General features: G+C 43.4%; 1 protein-coding gene across 2 annotated transcripts in view; it reads left to right on the top strand.

Moving 5' to 3' along the window:
- LOC124005240 (chromodomain-helicase-DNA-binding protein 4-like) overlaps positions 1-21,883 on the top strand; it is a 58,411-nt gene that overhangs the window by 10,384 nt on the left and 26,144 nt on the right. For both annotated transcript variants that reach the window (XM_046314310.1, XM_046314309.1), the window contains exons 13-18: positions 12,769-12,980; positions 14,226-14,357; positions 14,517-14,616; positions 14,732-14,923; positions 15,407-15,607; positions 15,747-15,884. In XM_046314310.1, the coding sequence (XP_046170266.1) occupies positions 12,769-12,980; positions 14,226-14,357; positions 14,517-14,616; positions 14,732-14,923; positions 15,407-15,607; positions 15,747-15,884 (975 nt within the window). The remainder of the gene's footprint in view (positions 1-12,768; positions 12,981-14,225; positions 14,358-14,516; positions 14,617-14,731; positions 14,924-15,406; positions 15,608-15,746; positions 15,885-21,883) is intronic.

Below are 21,883 nucleotides of genomic sequence, written 5' to 3'. Positions count from 1 at the left end.
TTTTTTCAGAAGGGGTGCAACTCTCGCTCTCTTGAAGACGGAAGGGACGTAGCCAGCGGTCAGGGATGAGTTGATGAGCGAGGTGAGGTAAGGGAGAAGGTCTCCGGAAATGGTCTGGAGAAGAGAGGAGGGGATAGGTTCAAGCGGGCAGGTTGTTGGGCGGCCGGCCGTCACAAGACGCGAGATTTCATCTGGAGAGAGAGGGGAGAAAGAGGTCAGAGCACAGGGTAGGGCAGTGTGAGCAGAACCAGCGGTGTCGTTTGACTTAGCAAACGAGGATCGGATGTCGTCGACCTTCTTTTCAAAATGGTTGACGAAGTCCTCTGCAGAGAGGGAGGAGGGGGGGGGAGGATTCAGGAGGGAGGAGAAGGTGGCAAAGAGCTTCCTAGGGTTAGAGGCAGATGCTTGGAATTTAGAGTGGTAGAAAGTGGCTTTAGCAGCAGAGACAGAAGAGGAAAATGTAGAGAGGAGAGAGTGAAAGGATGCCAGGTCCGCAGGGAGGCGAGTTTTCCTCCATTTCCGCTCGGCTGCCCGGAGCCCTGTTCTGTGAGCTCGCAATGAGTCGTCGAGCCACGGAGCGGGAGGGGAGGACCGAGCCGGCCTGGAGGATAGGGGGCATAGAGAGTCAAAGGATGCAGAAAGGGAGGAGAGGAGGGTTGAGGAGGCAGAATCAGGAGATAGGTTGGAGAAGGTTTGAGCAGAGGGAAGAGATGATAGGATGGAAGAGGAGAGAGTAGCGGGGGAGAGAGAGCGAAGATTGGGACGGCGCGATACCATCCGAGTAGGGGCAGTGTGGGAAGTGTTGGATGAGAGCGAGAGGGAAAAGGATATAAGGTAGTGGTCGGAGACTTGGAGGGGAGTTGCAATCAGGTTAGTGGAAGAACAGCATCTAGTAAAGATGAGGTCGAGCGTATTGCCTGCCTTGTGAGTAGGGGGGGAAGGTGAGAGGGTGAGGTCAAAAGAGGAGAGGAGTGGAAAGAAGGAGGCAGAGAGGAATGAATCAAAGGTAGACGTGGGGAGGTTAAAGTCGCCCAGAACTGTGAGAGGTGAGCCGTCCTCAGGAAAGGAGCTTATCAAGGCATCAAGCTCATTGATGAACTCTCCGAGGGAACCTGGAGGGCGATAAATGATAAGGATGTTAAGTTTGAAAGGGCTGGTAACTGGCAGCATGGAATTCAAAGGAGGCGATAGACAGATGGGTAAGGGGAGAAAGAGAGAATGACCACTTGGGAGAGATGAGGATCCCGGTGCCACCACCCCGCTGACCAGAAGCTCTCGGGGTGTGCGAGAACACGTGGGCGGACGAAGAGAGAGCAGCAGGAGTAGCAGTGTTATCTGTGGTGATCCATGTTTCCGTCAGTGCCAAGAAGTTGAGGGACTGGAGGGAGGCATAGGCTGAGATGAACTCTGCCTTGTTGGCCGCAGATCGGCAGTTCCAGAGGCTACCGGAGACCTGGAACTCCACGTGGGTCGTGCGCGCTGGGACCACCAGATTAGGGTGGCCGCGGCCACGCGGTGTGGAGCGTTTGTATGGTCTGTGCAGAGAGGAGAGAACAGGGATAGACAGACACATAGTTGACCGGCTACAGAAGAGGCTACGCTAATGCAAAGGAGATTGGAAGGACAAGTGGACTACACGTCTCGAATGTTCAGAAAGTTAAGCTTACGTAGCAAGAATCTTATTGACTAAAATGATTAAAATGATACAGTGCTGCTGAAGTAGGCTAGCTGGCAGTGGCTGCGTTGTTGACTTTGTAGGCTAGCTGGCAGTGGCTGCGTTGTTGACACTACACTAATCAAGTCGTTCCGTTGAGTGTAATAGTTTCTACAGTGCTGCTATTCGGGGGCTAGCTGGGTAGCTAGTAGTGTTGATTACGTTACGTTGCGTTAAATGAACGACAATAGCTGGCTAGCTAACCTAGAAAATCGCTCTAGACTACACAATTATCTTTGATACAAAGACGGCTATGTAGCTAGCTATGTAGCTAGCTACGATCAAACAAATCAAACCGTTGTACTGTAATGAAATGAAATGAAAATGTGATACTACCTGTGGAGCGAAGCGGAATGCGACCGGGTTGTTGAGTGCGGAAGTTCTATTCGGTAGACGTTGGCTAGCTGTTGGCTAGCTGTTGGCTAGCTAGCAGTGTCTCCTACGTTAAGGACGACAAATAGCTAGCTAGCTAACCTCGGTAAATTAAGATAATCACTCTAAGACTACACAATTATCTTGAATACGAAGACAGCAAAGACAACTATGTAGCTAGCTAACACTACACTAATCAAGTTGTTCAGTTGAGTGTAGTAGTTTCTACAGTGCTGCTATTTGGTAGACGGTGGACGTTAGCTAGCTGGCTAGCTGCTGGGCAGATAGCAGTGTAGACTACGTTAGGACGACGAAATACGATAATTACGCAATTATCTTTGATACAAAGACGGCTATGTAGCTAGCTAAGAAGAAATTGCTAAGATTAGACAAATCAAACCGTTGTACTATAATGAAATGTAATGAAATGTAATTAAAAAGTTATACTACCTGCGGACCGACTTTGCCCTTTCCAGCACTATGGTGGATACGTAACCAGGCCAGCGCAGTTCAGCTTGGCTCAGGAGTGTAAAGCAGCCAATTTCTGTGTGTTATGTTATAATTAAGTCTATGATTTGATAGAGCAGCCTGACTGAGCGATGGTAGGCAGCAGCAGGCTCGTAAGCATTCATTCAAACAGCACTTTCGTGCGTTTTGCCAGCAGCTCTTCGCAAGCACAGCGCTGTTTATGACTTCAAGCCTATCAGCCTAATGGCTGGTGAAATTGCTAACTAGTTAGCGGGGTGCGCGCTAATAGCGTTTCAAACGTCACTCGCTCTGACACTTAGAGTACTTTTTCTCCTTGCTCCGCAAGGGCGGCTTTTGTGGGGCAATGGGAGCAATAGGTAACGCTGCTTCGAGTGTGGCTGTTGTCTATGTGTTCCTGGTTCGAGCCCAGGTAGGGGCGAGGAGAGGGACGGAAGCTATACTGTTACACTGGCAATACTAAAGTGCCTATAAGAACATCCAATAGTCAAAGGTATATGAAATACAAATGGTATAGAGAGAAATAGTCCTATAAATACTATATTAACTACAACCTAAAACCTCTTACCTTGGAATATTGAAGTCTCATGTTGAAAGGAACCACCAGCTTTCATATGTTTTCATGTTCTGAACAAGGAACTCAAACGCTAGCTTTTTTTACATGGCACATATTGCACTTTTACTTCTCCAACACTTTGTTTTTGCATTATTTAAACCAAATGGAACATGTTTCATTATTTATTTGAGTCTAAATGGATTTTTATTGATGTATTATATTAAGTTCAAATAAGTGTTCATTCAGTATTGTTGTAATTGTCATTATTACAAATAAATTCTTAAAAAATGGACCGATTAATCGGTATCGGATTTTTGTGGCCATCCAACAATCGGTATTGGTATCGGCGTTGAATAATCATAATCGGTCAACCTCTAGTAGCAACACATCTGCCACGCTGATCCTCAACACAGTCCCCTCCTGTACTCCCTTTTCACCCACGACTGCATGGCCAGGCACGACTCCGCAACACCATCATTAAGTTCGCAGACGACACATCAGTGGTAGGCCTGATCACCGACAATGACGAGACAGCCTATAGGGAGGAGGTCAGAGACCTGGCTGGGTGGTGCCAGAATAACAACCTATCCCTCAACGTAACAAGACTAAGGAGATGATTGTGGACTACAGGAAAAGGAGGACCGAGCACGTCCCCATTCTCATCGACGGGGCTGTAGTGGAGCAGGTTGAGAGCTTCAAGTTCCTTGATGTCCACCTCACCAAAAAACTAGAATGGTCCAAACACCAAGACAGTCGTGAAAAGGGCACGACAAATGCCTATTCCCCCTCAGGAAACTAAAAGAATTTGGCATGAGTCCTCAGATCCTCAAAAGGTTCTACAGCTGCAACATCGAGAGCATGGTTGCATCACTGCCTGGTACGGCAATTGCTCGGGCTCCGACATCAAGGTACTATAGAGGGTAGTGCGTACGGCCCAGTACATCACTGGGGCAAAGCTGCCTGCCATCCAGGACCTCTACAGCAAGCGGTCTCAAAGAAAGGCCCTAAAAATGGTCAAAGACCCCAGCCACGCCTGTCATAGACTGTTCTCTCTACTACCGCATGGCAAGCGGTGCCGGAGTGCCAAGTCTAGGACAAAAAGGCTTTTTAACAGTTTTTTTATCCATAAGACTACTGTACAGGTAATAAAATGGCTACCTGGACTATTTGTATTGTGTGCCCCCCCCCCAACCCCTCTTTTACACTGCTGCTACTCTCTGTTTATTATATATGCATAGTCACTTTGACTATACATTCATGTACAAACTACCTCAGTTGGCCCCGACCAACCAGTGCCCCAGCACATTGCCTAACCGGTGTTAGGTGTCCCGCCACCCACAACCCGCCAACCCCTCTTTTACGCTACTCTCTGTTTATCATATATGCATAGTCACTTTAACCATATCTACATGTGCATACTACCTCAATCAGCCCGACTAACCGATGCCTGTATATAGCCTCGCTACTGTTATAGCCTCGCTACTGTATATAGCCTCGCTTCTTTCTTTTTTTTCATTGTCTTTTGTTTTTATTTCTTTACTTACCTATGGTTCACCTAATACCTTTTTTGCACTGTTGGTTAGAGCCGGTAAGTAAGAATTTCACTGTAATGTCTGTAATGTCTACCTGTTGTATTTGGCGCACGTGACAAATAAACTTTGATTTGATTTAAGTCTGGGAAAACTCCAGGGCTGGATGGCATACCAGTGGAAGTATACCAAACTTTTTTATATCATAATAATAATAAATAATAATATATGCCATTTAGCAGACGCTTTTATCCAAAGCGACTTACAGTCATGTGTGCATACATTCTACGTATGGGTGGTCCCGGGGATCGAACCCACTACCCTGGCGTTACAAGCGCCATGCTCTACCAACTGAGCTACAGGACCTTATCCTCAGAGGACCGTTATTAGCATGTTTTAACCACTCATATATAAACGGTAGATTATCAGACATGCAACAAGAAGGTCTGATTTCATTATTACTGAAACAAGTGGTGTATATATAAAGATCCAGTCCATATTTAAAAAAATGGAGCCTCTTACACTTCAGTGTTGTGATACAGAATTTCTAGCTGCAGTTGAAGTTGGAAGTTTACATACACCTTAGCCAAATACATTTAAACTCAGTTTTTCACAATTCCTGACATTTAATCTAGTAAAAATTCCCTGTCTTAGTTCAGTCAGGATCACCACTTTTTATTTTAAGAATGTGAAATGTCAGAATAATAGTAGAGAATGATTTATTTCAGCTTTTATTTCTTTCATCATATTCCCAGTGGGTCAGAAGTGTACATACACTCAATTAGTATTTGGTAGCATTGTCTTTAAATTGTTTAACTTGAATCAAATGTTTTGGGTAGCCTTCCACAAGCTTCCCACAATAAGTTGGGTGAATTTTGGCCAATTCCTCCTGATAGAACTGGTGTAACTGAGTCAGACTTGTAGGCCTCCTTGCTCACACACACTTTTTCAGTTCTGCCCACAAATGTTCTATAGGATTGAGGTCAGGGCTTTTTGATGGCCACTTCAATACCTTGACTTTCAATGTCCTTAAGCCATTTTTCCACAACTTTGGAAGTATGCGTGTTGTCATTGTCCATTTGGAAGACCATTTGTGACCAAGCTTTAACTTCCTTACTGTTGTCTTGAGATGTCGCTTCAATATATCCACATAATTTCCCATCCTCATGATGCTATGTATTTTGTGAAGTGCACCAGTCCCTCCTGCAGCAACGCCCCCCCCCCCACAACATGATACTGCCACCCCTGTGCTTCATGGTTGGGATGGTGTTCTTCGGCTTGCACAGCCAAAGGAGGGAGACGAGAAGCGAGGTGGACAAAGGCACTCCCAAAGAAGGTCATCCAGACGGATGGCCATTGAGACGCCAGCGTCCAAGGATATGTTGTCATCCCGACATGCCAACTCCATCTGAACCTCCTCCCGCAGTCCACTGTGGAATAGAGAACGGAGCACCAGCTCATTACATCTACTGGTGGCTGCCACATTCTGAAAGGTGAGGGCACACTCCGCAGTGGTCTGGGCACCCTGCTGGAGTTGCTCACCTCCCTCTCTGCCCTCTGGAGGTTGGTCAAAGACCGCCCTGAACAGAGCCATGAACCTCTCATAGTAACCTAGCTCCTCCTCTCCTCTCTCCCAGACGGTTGTAGTCCACTCCAGAGCCCTTGCGGTCAGCAGGGAAGTAACCGAGAGAAACCTTGGACCTCTCGATGATGTGGGATCCCGTCTGATAGGCGAAATAGAGGGGGCACTGAAGTAGGAAGCCACTGCATTTCGATAAAGTTCCGTCATACTTCTCCGGAAGGGATAGTCGGGCATTGCTGACCTGGGTGGACGGCTGGGTAGGCTGGGGGACTGGCTCACTGTGATGATCCGTGGTAGGAGGCCCTTTGATAGGGGTATGGAGAACATCGCTGGTGGTGTCGAGGGACCTCCCTCATGGTCCTATCCAGGTGCGCCATTTGGTCGTGGTGTTGGTTGATTAGATGACCCTGTTCATTGACCATCTGGAAGAAGGTTTTATCTTCTGCTGCGTCTGTATTGTAAGGTGGTATTCTGTAACGTACATGCCGGGAGTCAGGAAACAGGTGCAGAAGGTGAGTTTAATAATCAAATTTTATTGGTCACATACACATGGTTAGCAGATGTTAATGCGAGTGTAGTGAAATGCTTGTGCTTACTGCAGTGCAGTAATATCTATGTAATGTAACAATCCCCCAACTACCTAATTCACACATCTAAAGGGATGGAATAAGAATATGCACATTTAAATATATGGATGACCGATGGCCGAGGGGCATAGGCGAGGTGCAATAGATGGTATAAGGTACAGTATATACATATGAGATGAGTAATGTAAGATATGTTAACATTATTAAAGTGGCCAGTGATTTGCGTCTGTAGGCAGCAGCCTCTCTCTCTGAGTTAGTGATTGCTGTTTAGCAGTCTGATGGCCTTGAGATAGAAGCTGTTTTTCAGTCGCTCGGTCCCAGGTTTGATGCACCTGTACTGACCTCGCCTTCTGGATGGTAGCGGGGTGAACAGGCAGTGGCTTGTGTGGTTGTTGTCCTTGATGATCTTTTTGGCCTTCCTGTGACATTGGGTGCTGTAGGTGTCTTGAAGGGCAGGTAGTTTGCCCCCGGTGTTGCGTTGTGCATACCGCACCACCCTCTGGAGAGCCTTGCGGTTGAAGGCGGTGGAGTTGCTGTACCAGGCGGTGATACAGCCCGACAGGATTCTCTCGATTGTGCATCTGTAAAAGTTTGTGAGGGTTTTAGGTGACAAACCAAATTTCTTCAGCCTCCTGAGGTTGAAGTGGCGCTGTTGCGCCTTCTTCACCACACTGTCTGTGTGGGTGGACGATTTCAGTTTGTCTGTGATGTGTATGCCGAGGAACTTAAAACTTTCCACCTTCTCCACTACTGTCCCTTCGATGTGGATAGGGGGGTGCTCCCTCTGCTGTTTCCTGAAGTCCACGATCATCTCCTTTGTTTTGTTGACATTGAGTGAGAGGTTGTTTTCCTGACACCAAACTCCGAGTGCCATTACCTTCTCCCTATAAGCTGTCTCGTCCTTACAAACTCACTCACCGAGTCAGTGTATAGATCGATGTTATTCTCTGAGGCTGCCCGGATCATGTCCCAGTCCGCGTGATAAAAACAATCTTGAAGCGTGGATTCCGATTGGTCAGACCAGCGTTGAATGGTTCTAGTCACGAGTACATCCTGTTTGAGTTTCTGCCTTTAAGACGGTTGGAGCAAGATGAAGTCGTGATTGCTGAAGGGAGGGCCTTGTATGCATTGCGGAAGTTAGAGTAGTAGTGATCGAGTGTATTGTCCGCACGAGTGCTGCAATCAATATGCTGATAGAATTTAGGTAGCATTGTTCTCAAATTTGCTTTGTTAAAATCCAGAGTCACAATAAATGCAGCCTCCAGTTGACATAGAGCCCAATGAAGTTCCTTGAGGGCCGTCGCATTGTCTGCTTGAGGGGGTATTATACACAGCTGTGATGAAAACTGACGAGAATTCTCTTGGGAGATAATATGGCCAGCATTTGATTGTAAGGAATTCTCGTTTGGGTGAGCAGAAGGACTTGAGTTCCTGTATGTTGTTATGATTACACCATGAGTTGTTAATCATGAAACATACCGTCGTGGCCAATAGTTTTGAGAATGACACATATTAATTTCCACAAGGTTTGCTGCTTCAGTGTCTTTAGATATTTTGATCAGATGTTACTATGAAATACTGAAGTATAGTTACAAGCATTTCATAAGTGTCAAAGGCTTTTATTGACAATTACATGAAGTAGATGCAAAGAGTCAATATTTGCAGTGTTGACCCTTTTTCAAGACCTCTGCAATCTGCCCTGGCATGCTGTCAATTAACTTCTGGGCCACATCCTGACTGATGGCAGCCCATTCTTGCATAATCAATACTTGGAGTTTGTCAGAATTTGTGGGTTTTTGTTTGTCCACCCGCCACTTGAGGATTGACCACAAGTTCTCAATGGGATTAAGGTCTGGGGAGTTTCCTGGCCATGGACCCAAAATATCTACGTTTTGTTCCCCGAGCCACTTAGTTATCACTTTTGCCTTATGGCAAGGTGCTCCATCATGCTGGAAAAGGCATTGTTTGTCACCAAACTGTTAATAATAATAATATATGCCATTTAGCAGACGCTTTTATCCAAAGCGACTTACAGTCATGTGTGCATACATTCTACGTATGGGTGGTCCCGGGAATCGAACCCACTACCCTGGCGTTACAAGCGCCATGCTCTACCAACTGAGCTACAGAAGGATGGATGGTTGGGAGACGTTTCTCTCGGAGGATGTGTTGATACCATTCTTTATTCATGGCTGTGGTGTTAGGCAAAATTGTGTGAGTGAGCCCACTCCCTTGGCTGAGAAGCAACCCCACACATGAATGGTCTCAAGATGCTTTACTGTTGGCATGACACAGGACTGATGGTAGCTCTCACCATGTCTTCTCTGGACAAGATGCCCCAAACAATCGGAAAGGGGATTCATCAGAGAAAATCACTTTACCCCAGTCCTCAGCAGTCCAATCCCTGTAACTTTTGCAGAATATCAGTCTGTCCCTGATGTTTTTCCTGGAGACAAGTGGCTTCTTTGCTGCCCTTCTTGACACCAGGCCATCCTCCAAAAGTCTTGCACTCACACCTGCCTGCTGCCATTCCTGAGCAAGCTCTCTACTGGTGGTACCCCGGTCCCGCAGCTGAATCAACTTTAGGAGACGGTCCTGGCGCTTGCTGGACTTTCTTGGGCGCCCTGAAGCCTTCTTCACAACAATTGAACCGCTCTCCTTGAAGTTCTTGATGATCCGATAAATGGTTGATTTAGGTGCAATCTCACATGGAACCCAAACCGGCTGCGCGCTTGCGCTATCGTGCATACATATATTTTGTCCCTCTACACCAAACGCGATCACGACACGCAGGTTAAAATATCAAAACAAACTCTGAACCAATGACGTTAATTTGGGGACAGGTCGGAGAGCATTAAACATGTATGGCATTTTAGCTAGTTAGCTTGCACTTGCTAGCTAATTTGGCCTATTTAGCTAACTTGATGTTGCTAGCTAATTTGTCCTGGGGTATAAACATTGAGTTGTTATTTTACCTGAAATGCACAAGGACCTCTACTCTGACAATGAATCCACACGTAAAACGGCCAACTGAATCGTTTCTAGTCATCTCTCCTCTTTCCGGGCTTTTTCATCTTTGAACTTATTTGGTGATCCATCTAAACTTTCATAGTATTAACACGACAACCGGCAACAAAGTTTGTCTTTCAATCACCCACGTGGGTATAACCAATGAGGAGATGGGAGAGGCAGGACTTTCAGCGCGTTCTGTGTCAGATATAGGAATGACTTCTATTTTAGCCCGTGGCATTGCAGACGCACGTTGGCGCACGTAGTGTGGGTGCAAAAATTGAATAACATGAATTTCTACATTTTATTTTGCGGCGCACGCGACGTGACTGGTCTGGTCAGCATGTTACTGGCAGCAATAGCCCTTTTTGTGCAAAGCTATGATGACGGCACGTGTTTCCTTGCAGGTAACCATGGTTGAAAGAGGAAGAACAATGATTCCAAGCACCACCCTCCTTTTGAAGCTTCCAGTCTGTTATTCGAACTCAATCAGCATGACAGCCTTGTCAACACTCACACCTGTGTTAATGAGAGAATCACTGACGTGATGTCAGCTGGTCCTTTTGTGGCAGGGCGGAAATGCAGTGGAAATGTTTTTGGGGGATTCAGTTCATTTGCATGGCAAAGAGGGACTTTGCAATTAATTGCAATTCATCTGATCACTCTTCATAACATTCTGGAGTATATGCAAATTTCCTTCATATAAACTCAGGCAGCAGACTTTGTGAAAATTTATATTTGTGTCATTCTCAAAACTTTTGGCCACGACTGTACACCCCGCCCTTCTTCTTCCCAGAGAGGTGTTTATCTCTGTCAGTGCGATGCATGAAGATACCCGGTGGCTGAACCGACTCCGACAACGTATCCCAAGAGATCCATGTTTCCGTGAAACAGACGATGTTACAGTCTTTGATGTCTCTCTGGAAGGCAATTTCGTCTACCTTGTTGTCAAGAGACTGGACATTGGTGAGTAGTATACTCTGAAGCGGTGGGCGGTGTGCACGCCTACAGAGCCTGACCAGGAGGCCGGTCCGTATGCCTCTTCTGCGGCGACATTGTTTTGGGTCGGCTGCTGGGATTAGATCCACTGTCCCGGGTGGTGAACAAAGGATCCGCTTCGGGAAAGTCGAATTCCTGGTCGTAATGTTGGTAAGTTGACGTCGCTCTTAAATCCAATAGTTCTTCCTGGCTGTATGTAATAACACTTTAGATTTTCTGGGCTAACAATGTAAGAAATAATACAGAAAAAAACTAAATACAGCATAGTTTCCTAGGACTCGAAGCAAGGCGACCATCTCTGTCAGCGACATCTTCATGAAACAATACAAAAGAACAAACATGAGAAGCATTCTGAACACGAGATAACAATACCACCTAATGACTGATGAAAACTGAGGGTGAAATAAAGGGGGCGTAATCAAGGAGAAAATTATGATCAGGTGTGTGTAATGATGGGGAACAGGTGTGCGTAATATAATAGCCAGTTCCGGTGGTTAGTAGACCGGTGACGTTGAATGCTGGAGGGAGCAGGAGTAGGTGTGACAATATGCTTAAGTCCCGTGCCATTATTTTATTTTACTTGATTTTATAGTAAGAAGAATATAATTGAAAATAGCTGAATAAAATAGAAATGATATTTTTCCCATTGCAGAGCATATGAAGTGGCTATGTTGAGCGAAAAAGTGATCACTTGAAACAGGTCCTATATGCTAGATTTAATAGTTATTTGGCATCTTTAGTTGTGAGTGATACAAACCATAGAGTGTCTTAGAAATCAGGCTGCTTCTGTTTTATAACGGAACATGTGCTTAATATGAGCAGCTGAGAAAGAAATATAAGAACACTTATTTCACTCAATGCGGCAGGTAGCCTAGTGGTTAGAGTGTTGGGTCAGTTACCGAAAGGTTGCTGGATCGAATCCCCGAGCTGACAAGGTAAAAATCTGTCATTCTGGCCTTGAACAAGGCAGTTAACCCACTGTTCCCCGGTAGGCGGTCATTGTAAATATGAATTTGTTCTAAACTGACTTGCCTAGTTTAATAAAACATTTTAAAATAATAATAATGCAGTCCACACTCAAAGGCAATTACTCAAATTTATTAGGCTAGACTCATTATGTACCAAAGACATCTTAAATCAGTTTTGTTTTATGTTTAATATGCGGTAGTAAATGTATTGTAAAGACACAATCATAATTTTTTATTCATTTTTTTCAGCTTGGGGTAATAAGCCTATGCATAAACTCAAAAATGCGTTTGGTTGTTTTGAGTTAGTCATCACCTGAGAAAGCGCTGTCCATTTTGTAATGTTAGGCTTTGAAACAACATCCACAACAACCATGTTTTATACTGTTTCAACCTGCTGTTACAAAAATGTGTTTCTTCACATTCATCATCACAGTGAGGTGAGTTTTAAAAGTATGGTAGGCCTTCTGTTTTGATGATGTGTTTTATGTGATTTTCTATTGCATTTGCATTGATGTCAGAGTGGTTAGAGGGACAATAGAGCCCTGAGTACCAGGCCATTAGGACCTGATGGAGGGACAATAGAGCCCTGAGTACCAGACCATTAGTGACCTGTTGGAGGGACAATGGCGCCCTTGAGTACCAGGCCATTAGGACCTGATGGAGAGACAATAAAGCCCTGAGTACCAGGCCATTCGGGCCTGATGGAGGGACAATAGAGCCCCGAGTACCAAACCATTAGGAGCTGATGGTAGTTAGTAAATTGGCTACTACCAAAGCATGTCCAGAGTGCATAAAAGGAGATTACTGTAACTCAACGGTCTCGTGGAATTTTACTGCCGTCATGACTGCTGGTGTGGTGGTAATACGGTCACCGCAACAGCCCTAGGCTCAATGTCTTCATCCTTATGTACTAAATAGATAGTAGACTCATCTTTTACCCTCTTCACTCTTTTCCCCTCCCTCCAGTTGGAGCTGAACTGCCAGGTGATGTTCCGTAACTACCAGAGGAAGACGGACATGGATGAGCCCCCGCTGGTGGACTTCGGAGGGGAGGGGGACGATGACAAGAGCACTAAGAGGAAGAACAAGGACCCCCTGTATGTTCACATGGAGGAGGAGTTCTACCGTTACGGTGTTAAGATGGAGTGGCTCATGATCCACCGCATCCTCAACCACAGGTAGCGCACACACAGGCACCTTGGATACACACGCTAACACACACACGCACACACCTGGGATACACACGCTAACATGCACACCTGGGATACACACGCTAACATGCACACCTGGGATACACATGCTAACACACACACACACATCTGGGATACACACACTAATACACACACACCTGGGATACACACACACACACACACACACACACACACACACACACACACACACACACACACACACACACACACACACACACACACACACACACACACACACACACACACACACACACACACACACACACACACACACACACACACACACACACACACACACACACACACATACGCACACCTGGGATACACACGCTAACATACACACACATACACACACCTGGGATACACACGCTAACACACACACACCTGGGATACACACGCTAACACGCACACCTGGGATACACATGCTAACACACACACACGCACATCTGGGATACACACGGTAACACACACACACCTGGGATACACACACACGCACGCACGCACGCACCCACGCACGCACACCTGGGATACACACACACCTGGGATACACATGCTAACACACACACACACACCTGGGATACACACGCTAACACACACACACACACCTGGGATACACACGCTAACACACACACACACACCTGGGATACACACGCTAACACACACACCTGGGATACACACGCTAACACACACACCTGGGATACACACGCTAACACACACCTGGGATACACACGCTAACACACACACACCTGGGATACACACGCTAACACACATACCTGGGATACACACGCTAACACACACACACACCTGGGATACACACGCTAACACACACATACACACACACCTGGGATACACACGCTAACACACACACACACACACACACACACACACACACACACACACACACACACACACACACACACACACACACACACACACACACACACACACACACACACACACACACACACACACACACACACACACACACACACACACACACACACACACACACACCTGGGATACACAAGCTAACACACACACATCTGGGACACACACACACAGGCGTGTCAAAGTCAGTTCTGTAAAGGAAAAGGCTGTTTATTTGTTGTAAAAATGGCAATAGTTTGTTTAACACCTCTGTATCCTATTTGTATCAATACAGATGTAAACCATAATATCATCATTCTCCTTCCCCTCTCCTCCTCTCTCCAGTGTGGATAAGAGGAACAACGTGCACTACCTGATCAAGTGGAGGGATCTGGCCTACGACCAGGCCTCCTGGGAGAGTGAGGAGATGGACATCCCAGAGTACGACCAATACAAGCAGACCTACTGGAACCACAGGTACACACACGCACACGCACACGCACACACCCTTGCATGCACACAAAACTCTTGACAACTCTGCTTATAGCAACCTAGAGTAACCTGAAGCAATAATCTAATCCTCTTCATGTCTTTCATATTTCTCTACCTTCCCCCTCTTCCATCTCTCTCTCTCAGAGAGTTGATGTTGGGAGATGAGGGCAGGCCTGGTAAGAAGCTGAAGAAGATAGCTAAAGTGAAGAAGAGTGAGAAACCCCCTGCTAACCCTGTGGTGGATGTAAGTACGGGTACTTCCTTGTTCCTTTTCATGTGAATCGTCCAAATCTTCTATTCACATTGATTCATGATTCTGTGATGTAATTGAAGATGTTTATCTTCCACTTCCCCTCCAGCCCACCATCAAGTTTGACCATCAGCCAGACTACCTGGACACTACAAGGGGAACGCTGCACCCCTACCAGCTGGAGGGTCTCAACTGGCTGCGTTTCTCCTGGGCTCAGGCCACTGACACTATACTGGCTGATGAGATGGGTCTAGGCAAGACTGTCCAGACCGCTGTCTTCCTCTACTCACTCTACAAAGAGGTGTGTTGGTAGGGTCTGTATTGGGGTCTGTGTGTGTTGGATAGGCAAAAGGATGTGGTCATCTGATTCCACAGTGATGTGTTTCAGAGTGTGTGTGTGTGTGTGTGTGTGAGAGAGATATCTTGTGTGTATGTAAGTTTGTGTCTCTCGTCCAGTCTGCCATCCCTTGTCAATAATTTCAGTAGGGGTACTGCCAAACCCTGGACAAACAATAAAACCGCCCATCAAAGGGAACTAGTCCAAAAAGAGGGACTAAGTCCTAAAGGCAGGCTGGGACAAATAAAAGCAAAGTCCAGCTAGTCTTATCAGAAGGCTAGGTTGAGATATTACCCTACTGCTAAATACCTAGTGACGTGAATGATCAGTCCAATGTTAGGGGATAAGGGCAGAGCATCTAAATCGGACTTAGGCACTTCTCTTTTCTGATTCACCTAAAGTGTTTTACTCACTCACCTATTAACCCCTGACCTTCCACCTCTCCAGGGTCATTCAAAGGGCCCGTTCCTGGTGAGCGCCCCCCTGTCCACCATCATTAACTGGGAGAGAGAGTTTGAGTTGTGGGCCCCGGACATGTACGTGGTGACCTACGTAGGAGACAAGGACAGCAGAGCCGTCATCAGAGAAAACGAGTTCTCCTTCGAGGGCAATGCCATCCGGGGGGGCAAGAAGGCCTCTAAGATGAGGGTGAGAGACGAGTGGGATGGGAGGATGGGGAGACTGATAATGTGCAGTCATGTTTGTTGTTGTTGATTTTTTTCTCATTGTATCTTTATTGTTACCTCCTAATCCTCTGCCCCCTCCCTCTCGCTCTGTCCCCCTGCAGAAAGACTCATCGGTGAAGTTCCATGTCCTGCTGACGTCCTATGAGCTGATCACTATTGACCAGGCTGTGCTGGGCTCCATAGACTGGGCCTGTCTGGTGGTGGATGAGGCACACAGGCTGAAGAACAACCAGTCAAAGGTCAGACACACACCAGTACAATAACCATTATAGTCATAACCAGTACCTTAACTATTATAGTCATAACCAGTACCTTAACTATTATAGTCATAACCCGTACCTTAACCATTATAGTCATAACCAGTACCTTAACCATTATAGTCATAACCAGTACCTTAACCATTATAGTCATAACCAGTACCTTAACCATTATAGTCATAACCAGTACCTTAACTATTATAGTCATAACCAGTACCATAACCATTATAGTCATAACCAGTGCCATAACCATTATAGTCATAACCAGTACCATAACCATTATAGTCATAACCAGTACCATAACATTATAGTCATAACCAGTACAATAACCATTATAGTCATAACCAGTACCTTAACCATTATAGTCATAACCAGTATCATAAACATTATAGTCATAACCAGTACCAAAACCATTATAGTCATAACCAGTACTAAAACCATTATAGAAATAATCAGTACCATAACCATTATAGTCATAATCAGTACCTTAACCATTATAGTCATAAACATTATAGTCTTAACCAGTACCATAACCATTATAGTCATAACCAGTACCATAACCATAACAGTCATAACCAGTATCATAACCATTATAGTCATAACCAGTACCATAACCATTATAGTCATAACCAGTACCAAAACCATTATAGTCATAACCAGTACCAAAACCATTATAGACATAACCAGTACCATAACCATTATAGTCATAACCAGTACCATAACCATAACAGTCATAACCAGTATCATAACCATTATAGTCATAACCAGTACCATAACCATTATAGTCATAACCAGTACCAAAACCATTATAGTCATAACCAGTACCAAAACCATTATAGACATAACCAGTACCATAACCATTATAGTCATAACCAGTACCATAACCATTATAGTCATAACCAGTACCAAAACCATTATAGTCATAACCAGTACCAAAACCATTATAGTCATAACCAGTACCAAAACCATTATAGACATAACCAGTACCATAACCATTATAGTCATAACCAGTACCATAACCATTATAGTCATAACCAGTACCTTAACCATTATAGTCATAACCAGTACCTTAACCATTATAGTCATAACCAGTACCATAACCATTATAGCCATAACCATTATAGTCTTAACCAGTACCATAACCATTATAGCCATAAACATTATAGTCATAACCAGTACCTTAACCCTTATAGTCATAACCAGTACTATAACCAGTATAGTCATAACCAGTACCATAACCATTATAGACATAACCAGTACCTTAACCATTATAGTCATAACCAGTACCTTAACCATTATAGCCATAAACATTATAGTCATAACCAGTACCATAACCATTATAGTCATAACCAGTACCATAACCATTATAGCCATTAACATTACAGTCATAACCAGTACCATAACCATTATAGTCATAACCAGTACCATAACCATTATAGTCATAACCAGTACCATAACCATTATAGTCATAACCAGTACCATAACCATTATAGTCTTAACCAGTACCATAACCATTATAGTCATAACCATTACCATAACCATTATAGCCATAAACATTATAGTCATAACCACTACCATAACCATTATAGTCATAACCAGTACCATGACCATTATAGACTTAACCAGTACCATGACCATTATATACATAACCAGTACCAGTACCATAACCATTATAGTCATAACCATTAGTCATAACCAGTACCATAACCATTGTAGTCATAACCAGCTTGTCCCAAAGTGTTGTCTTGACTATGTGCTTAGGGTTGTTGCCCTGTTGTAAGGTGAACCTTTGCTCCACTCTGAGGTCCTGAGTGCTCTGAAGCAGGTTTTCATCAAGAATCTCTCTGCACTTTGCTCTGTTCATCTTTCCCTCCATCCTGAATAGTGTCCCAGTCCCTGCCGCTGATAAACGGGATGGTGCTAGGTTTCCTCCAGACGTGACGCTTGGCATTCAGTCCAAAGAGTTCAATAATGGTTTCATCAAACCAGAGAATCTTGTTTCTCATGGTCTGAGAGTCTTTAGGTGGCTTTTTGGCAAACTTCAAGTGGGCTGTCATGTGCTTTTTACTGATGAGTGGCTTTCGTCTGGCCACTACCGTGAAGGCCTGATTGGTGGAGTGCTGCAGATATTATTGTCCTTCTGAAAGGTTCTGCCATCTCCACAGAGGAACTCTGGAGCTCTGTCAGAGTGACCACCTGGTTCTTGGTCACCTCCCTGATCAAGGCCCTTCTCCCCCGACTGCTCAGTTTAGCCGGGCAGCCAGCTCTAGGAAGAGTCTTAGTGGTTCCAAACTTCTTACGTTTAAGAATGATGGAGGCCACTGTGTTCTTGGGGACCTTCAATGATGCAGACGTTTTTTAGTACCCTTCCCCAGATTTGTACCTTGACACAATCCTGTCTTGGAGCCCTATGGACAATTCCTTCGACCTCACGGCTTGGTTTTTGTTCTGACATGCACTGTCAACTGTGGGACTTTATATAGGCAGGTGTGTGCCTTTCCAAATCATGTCCAATCAATTGAATTTACCACAGGTGGACTCCAATCAAGTTGTAGAAACATCTCAAGAATAATCAATGGAAACAGGATACACCTGAGCTCAATTTCGAGACTCATAGCAAAGGGTCTGAATACATATGTAAATAAGGTATTTCTGTTTTTATTTTTAATGTGTAAAACTTTCTAAAAACCCGTTTTCACTTTGTCATTATCGGGTATTGTGTGGAGATTAGTGAGATAATAAAAAATAAAAAATAAAAAAACATGTTAGAATAAGGCTGTAATGTAACAAAATGTGGAAAAAGTCAAGGGCTCTGTTGACTTTTCGAATGCACTGTAACCAGTACCATAACCATTAGAGACATAACCATTATAGTCATAAACAGTACCATAACCATTAGAGACATAACCATTATAGTCATAAACAGTACCATAACCATTAGAGACATAACCATTATAGTCATAAACAGTACCATAACCATTAGAGACAACCATTATAGTCATAACCATAATAGTCATAACCAGTACCATAACCATTATAGTCATAACCAGTACCATAACCATTAGAGACAACCATTATAGTCATAACCACTACCATAACCATTATAGTCATAACCAGTACCTTAACCATTATAGTCATAACCAGTACCATAACCATTATAGTCATAACCAGTACCAAAACCATTAGTCATAACCAGTACCATAACCATTATAGACATAACCAGTACCATAACCATTATAGTCTTAACCAGTACCTTAACCATTATAGTCATAACCTGTACCATAACGATTATAGTCATAACCAGTACCATAACCATTATAGTCATAACCAGTACCATAACCATTATAGTCATAACCAGTACCATAATCCATTATAGTCTTAACCAGTACCATAACCATTATAGTCTTAACCATTATAGTCTAAACCAGTACCATAACCATTATAGTCTTAACCATTATAGTCATAACCAGTACCATAACCATTGTAGTCTTAACCAGTACCATGCCCATTATAGTCTTAACCAGTACCATAACCATTATAGTCATAACCAGTACACCATAACCATTATAGACATAACCAGTACCATAACCATTATAGTCATAACCAGTACCATAACCATTATAGTCAGAACCATTATATGCAGAACCAGTACCATAAGTATTATAGTCATAACCAGTACCATAACCATTATAGTCATAACCAGTACCATAACCATTATAGTCATAACCAGTACCATAACCATTATAGTCATAACCAGTACCATAACCATTATAGTCATAACCAGTACCATATACATTATAGTCATAACCAGTACCATAACCATTATAGTCATAACCAGTACCATAACCATTATAGTCATAACCAGTACCTTAACCATTATAGTCATAACCAGTACCATAACCATTATAGTCATAACCTGTACCATAACCATTATAGTCATAACCTGTACCATAACCATTATAGTCATAACCTGTACCATAACCATTATAGTCATAACCAGTACCATAACCATTATAGTCATAACCAGTACCATAACCATTATAGTCATAACCAATACCATAACCATTAGAGACATAACCATTATAGTCATAACCAGTACCATAACCATTATAGTCTAAACCAGTACCATAACCATTATAGTCTTAACCATTATAGTCATAACCAGTACCATAACCATTATAGTCTTAACCAGTACCTTAACCATTATAGTCTTAACCAGTACCATAACCATTATAGTCATAACCAGTACCATAACCATTATAGTCATAACCAGTACCATAACCATTATAGTCATAACCAGTACCATAACCTTTATAGGCAGAATCATTATAGCCATAACCATTATAGTCATAATCAGTACCATAACCATTATAGTTATAAACCAGTACCATAACCTTTATAGGCAGAATCATTATAGCCATAAACATTATAGTCATAACCAGTACCATGACCATTATAGTCATAACCAGTACCATAACCATTATAGTCATAACCAGTACCATAACCATTATAGTCATAACCAGTACCATAACCATTATAGTCATAACCAGTACCATAACCATTATAGTCATAACCAGTACCATAACCATTATAGTCATAACCAGTACCATAACCATTATAGTCATAACCAGTACCATAACCATTATAGTCATAACCAGTACCAAAACCATTATAGTCATAACCAGTACCAAAACCATTATAGACATAACCAGTACCATAACCATTATAGTCATAACCAGTACCATAACCATTATAGTCATAACCAGTACCAAAACCATTATAGTCATAACCAGTACCAAAACCATTATAGTCATAACCAGTACCAAAACCATTATAGACATAACCAGTACCATAACCATTATAGTCATAACCAGTACCATAACCATTATAGTCATAACCAGTACCTTAACCATTATAGTCATAACCAGTACCTTAACCATTATAGTCATAACCAGTACCTTAACCATTATAGTCATAACCAGTACCATAACCATTATAGCCATAACCATTATAGTCTTAACCAGTACCATAACCATTATAGCCATAAACATTATAGTCATAACCAGTACCTTAACCCTTATAGTCATAACCAGTACTATAACCAGTATAGTCATAACCAGTACCATAACCATTATAGACATAACCAGTACCTTAACCATTATAGTCATAACCAGTACCTTAACCATTATAGCCATAAACATTATAGTCATAACCAGTACCATAACCATTATAGTCATAACCAGTACCATAACCATTATAGCCATTAACATTACAGTCATAACCAGTACCATAACCATTATAGTCATAACCAGTACCATAACCATTATAGTCATAACCAGTACCATAACCATTATAGTCATAACCAGTACCATAACCATTATAGTCTTAACCAGTACCATAACCATTATAGTCATAACCATTACCATAACCATTATAGCCATAAACATTATAGTCATAACCACTACCATAACCATTATAGACATAACCAGTACCATGACCATTATATACATAACCAGTACCATAACCATTATAGTCATAACCATTAGTCATAACCAGTACCATAACCATTGTAGTCATAACCAGCTTGTCCCAAAGTGTTGTCTTGACTATGTGCTTAGGGTTGTTGCCCTGTTGTAAGGTGAACCTTTGCTCCACTCTGAGGTCCTGAGTGCTCTGAAGCAGGTTTTCATCAAGGATCTCTCTGCACTTTGCTCTGTTCATCTTTCCCTCCATCCTGAATAGTGTCCCAGTCCCTGCCGCTGATAAACGGGATGGTGCTAGGTTTCCTCCAGACGTGACGCTTGGCATTCAGTCCAAAGAGTTCAATAATGGTTTCATCAAACCAGAGAATCTTGTTTCTCATGGTCTGAGAGTCTTTAGGTGGCTTTTTGGCAAACTTCAAGTGGGCTGTCATGTGCTTTTTACTGATGAGTGGCTTTCGTCTGGCCACTACCGTGAAGGCCTGATTGGTGGAGTGCTGC

Source organism: Oncorhynchus gorbuscha, linkage group LG19 (assembly GCF_021184085.1).
Source record: "Oncorhynchus gorbuscha isolate QuinsamMale2020 ecotype Even-year linkage group LG19, OgorEven_v1.0, whole genome shotgun sequence".
NCBI lineage: Eukaryota > Metazoa > Chordata > Actinopteri > Salmoniformes > Salmonidae > Oncorhynchus > Oncorhynchus gorbuscha.
This window is presented reverse-complemented; position numbering and strand designations above follow the sequence as displayed.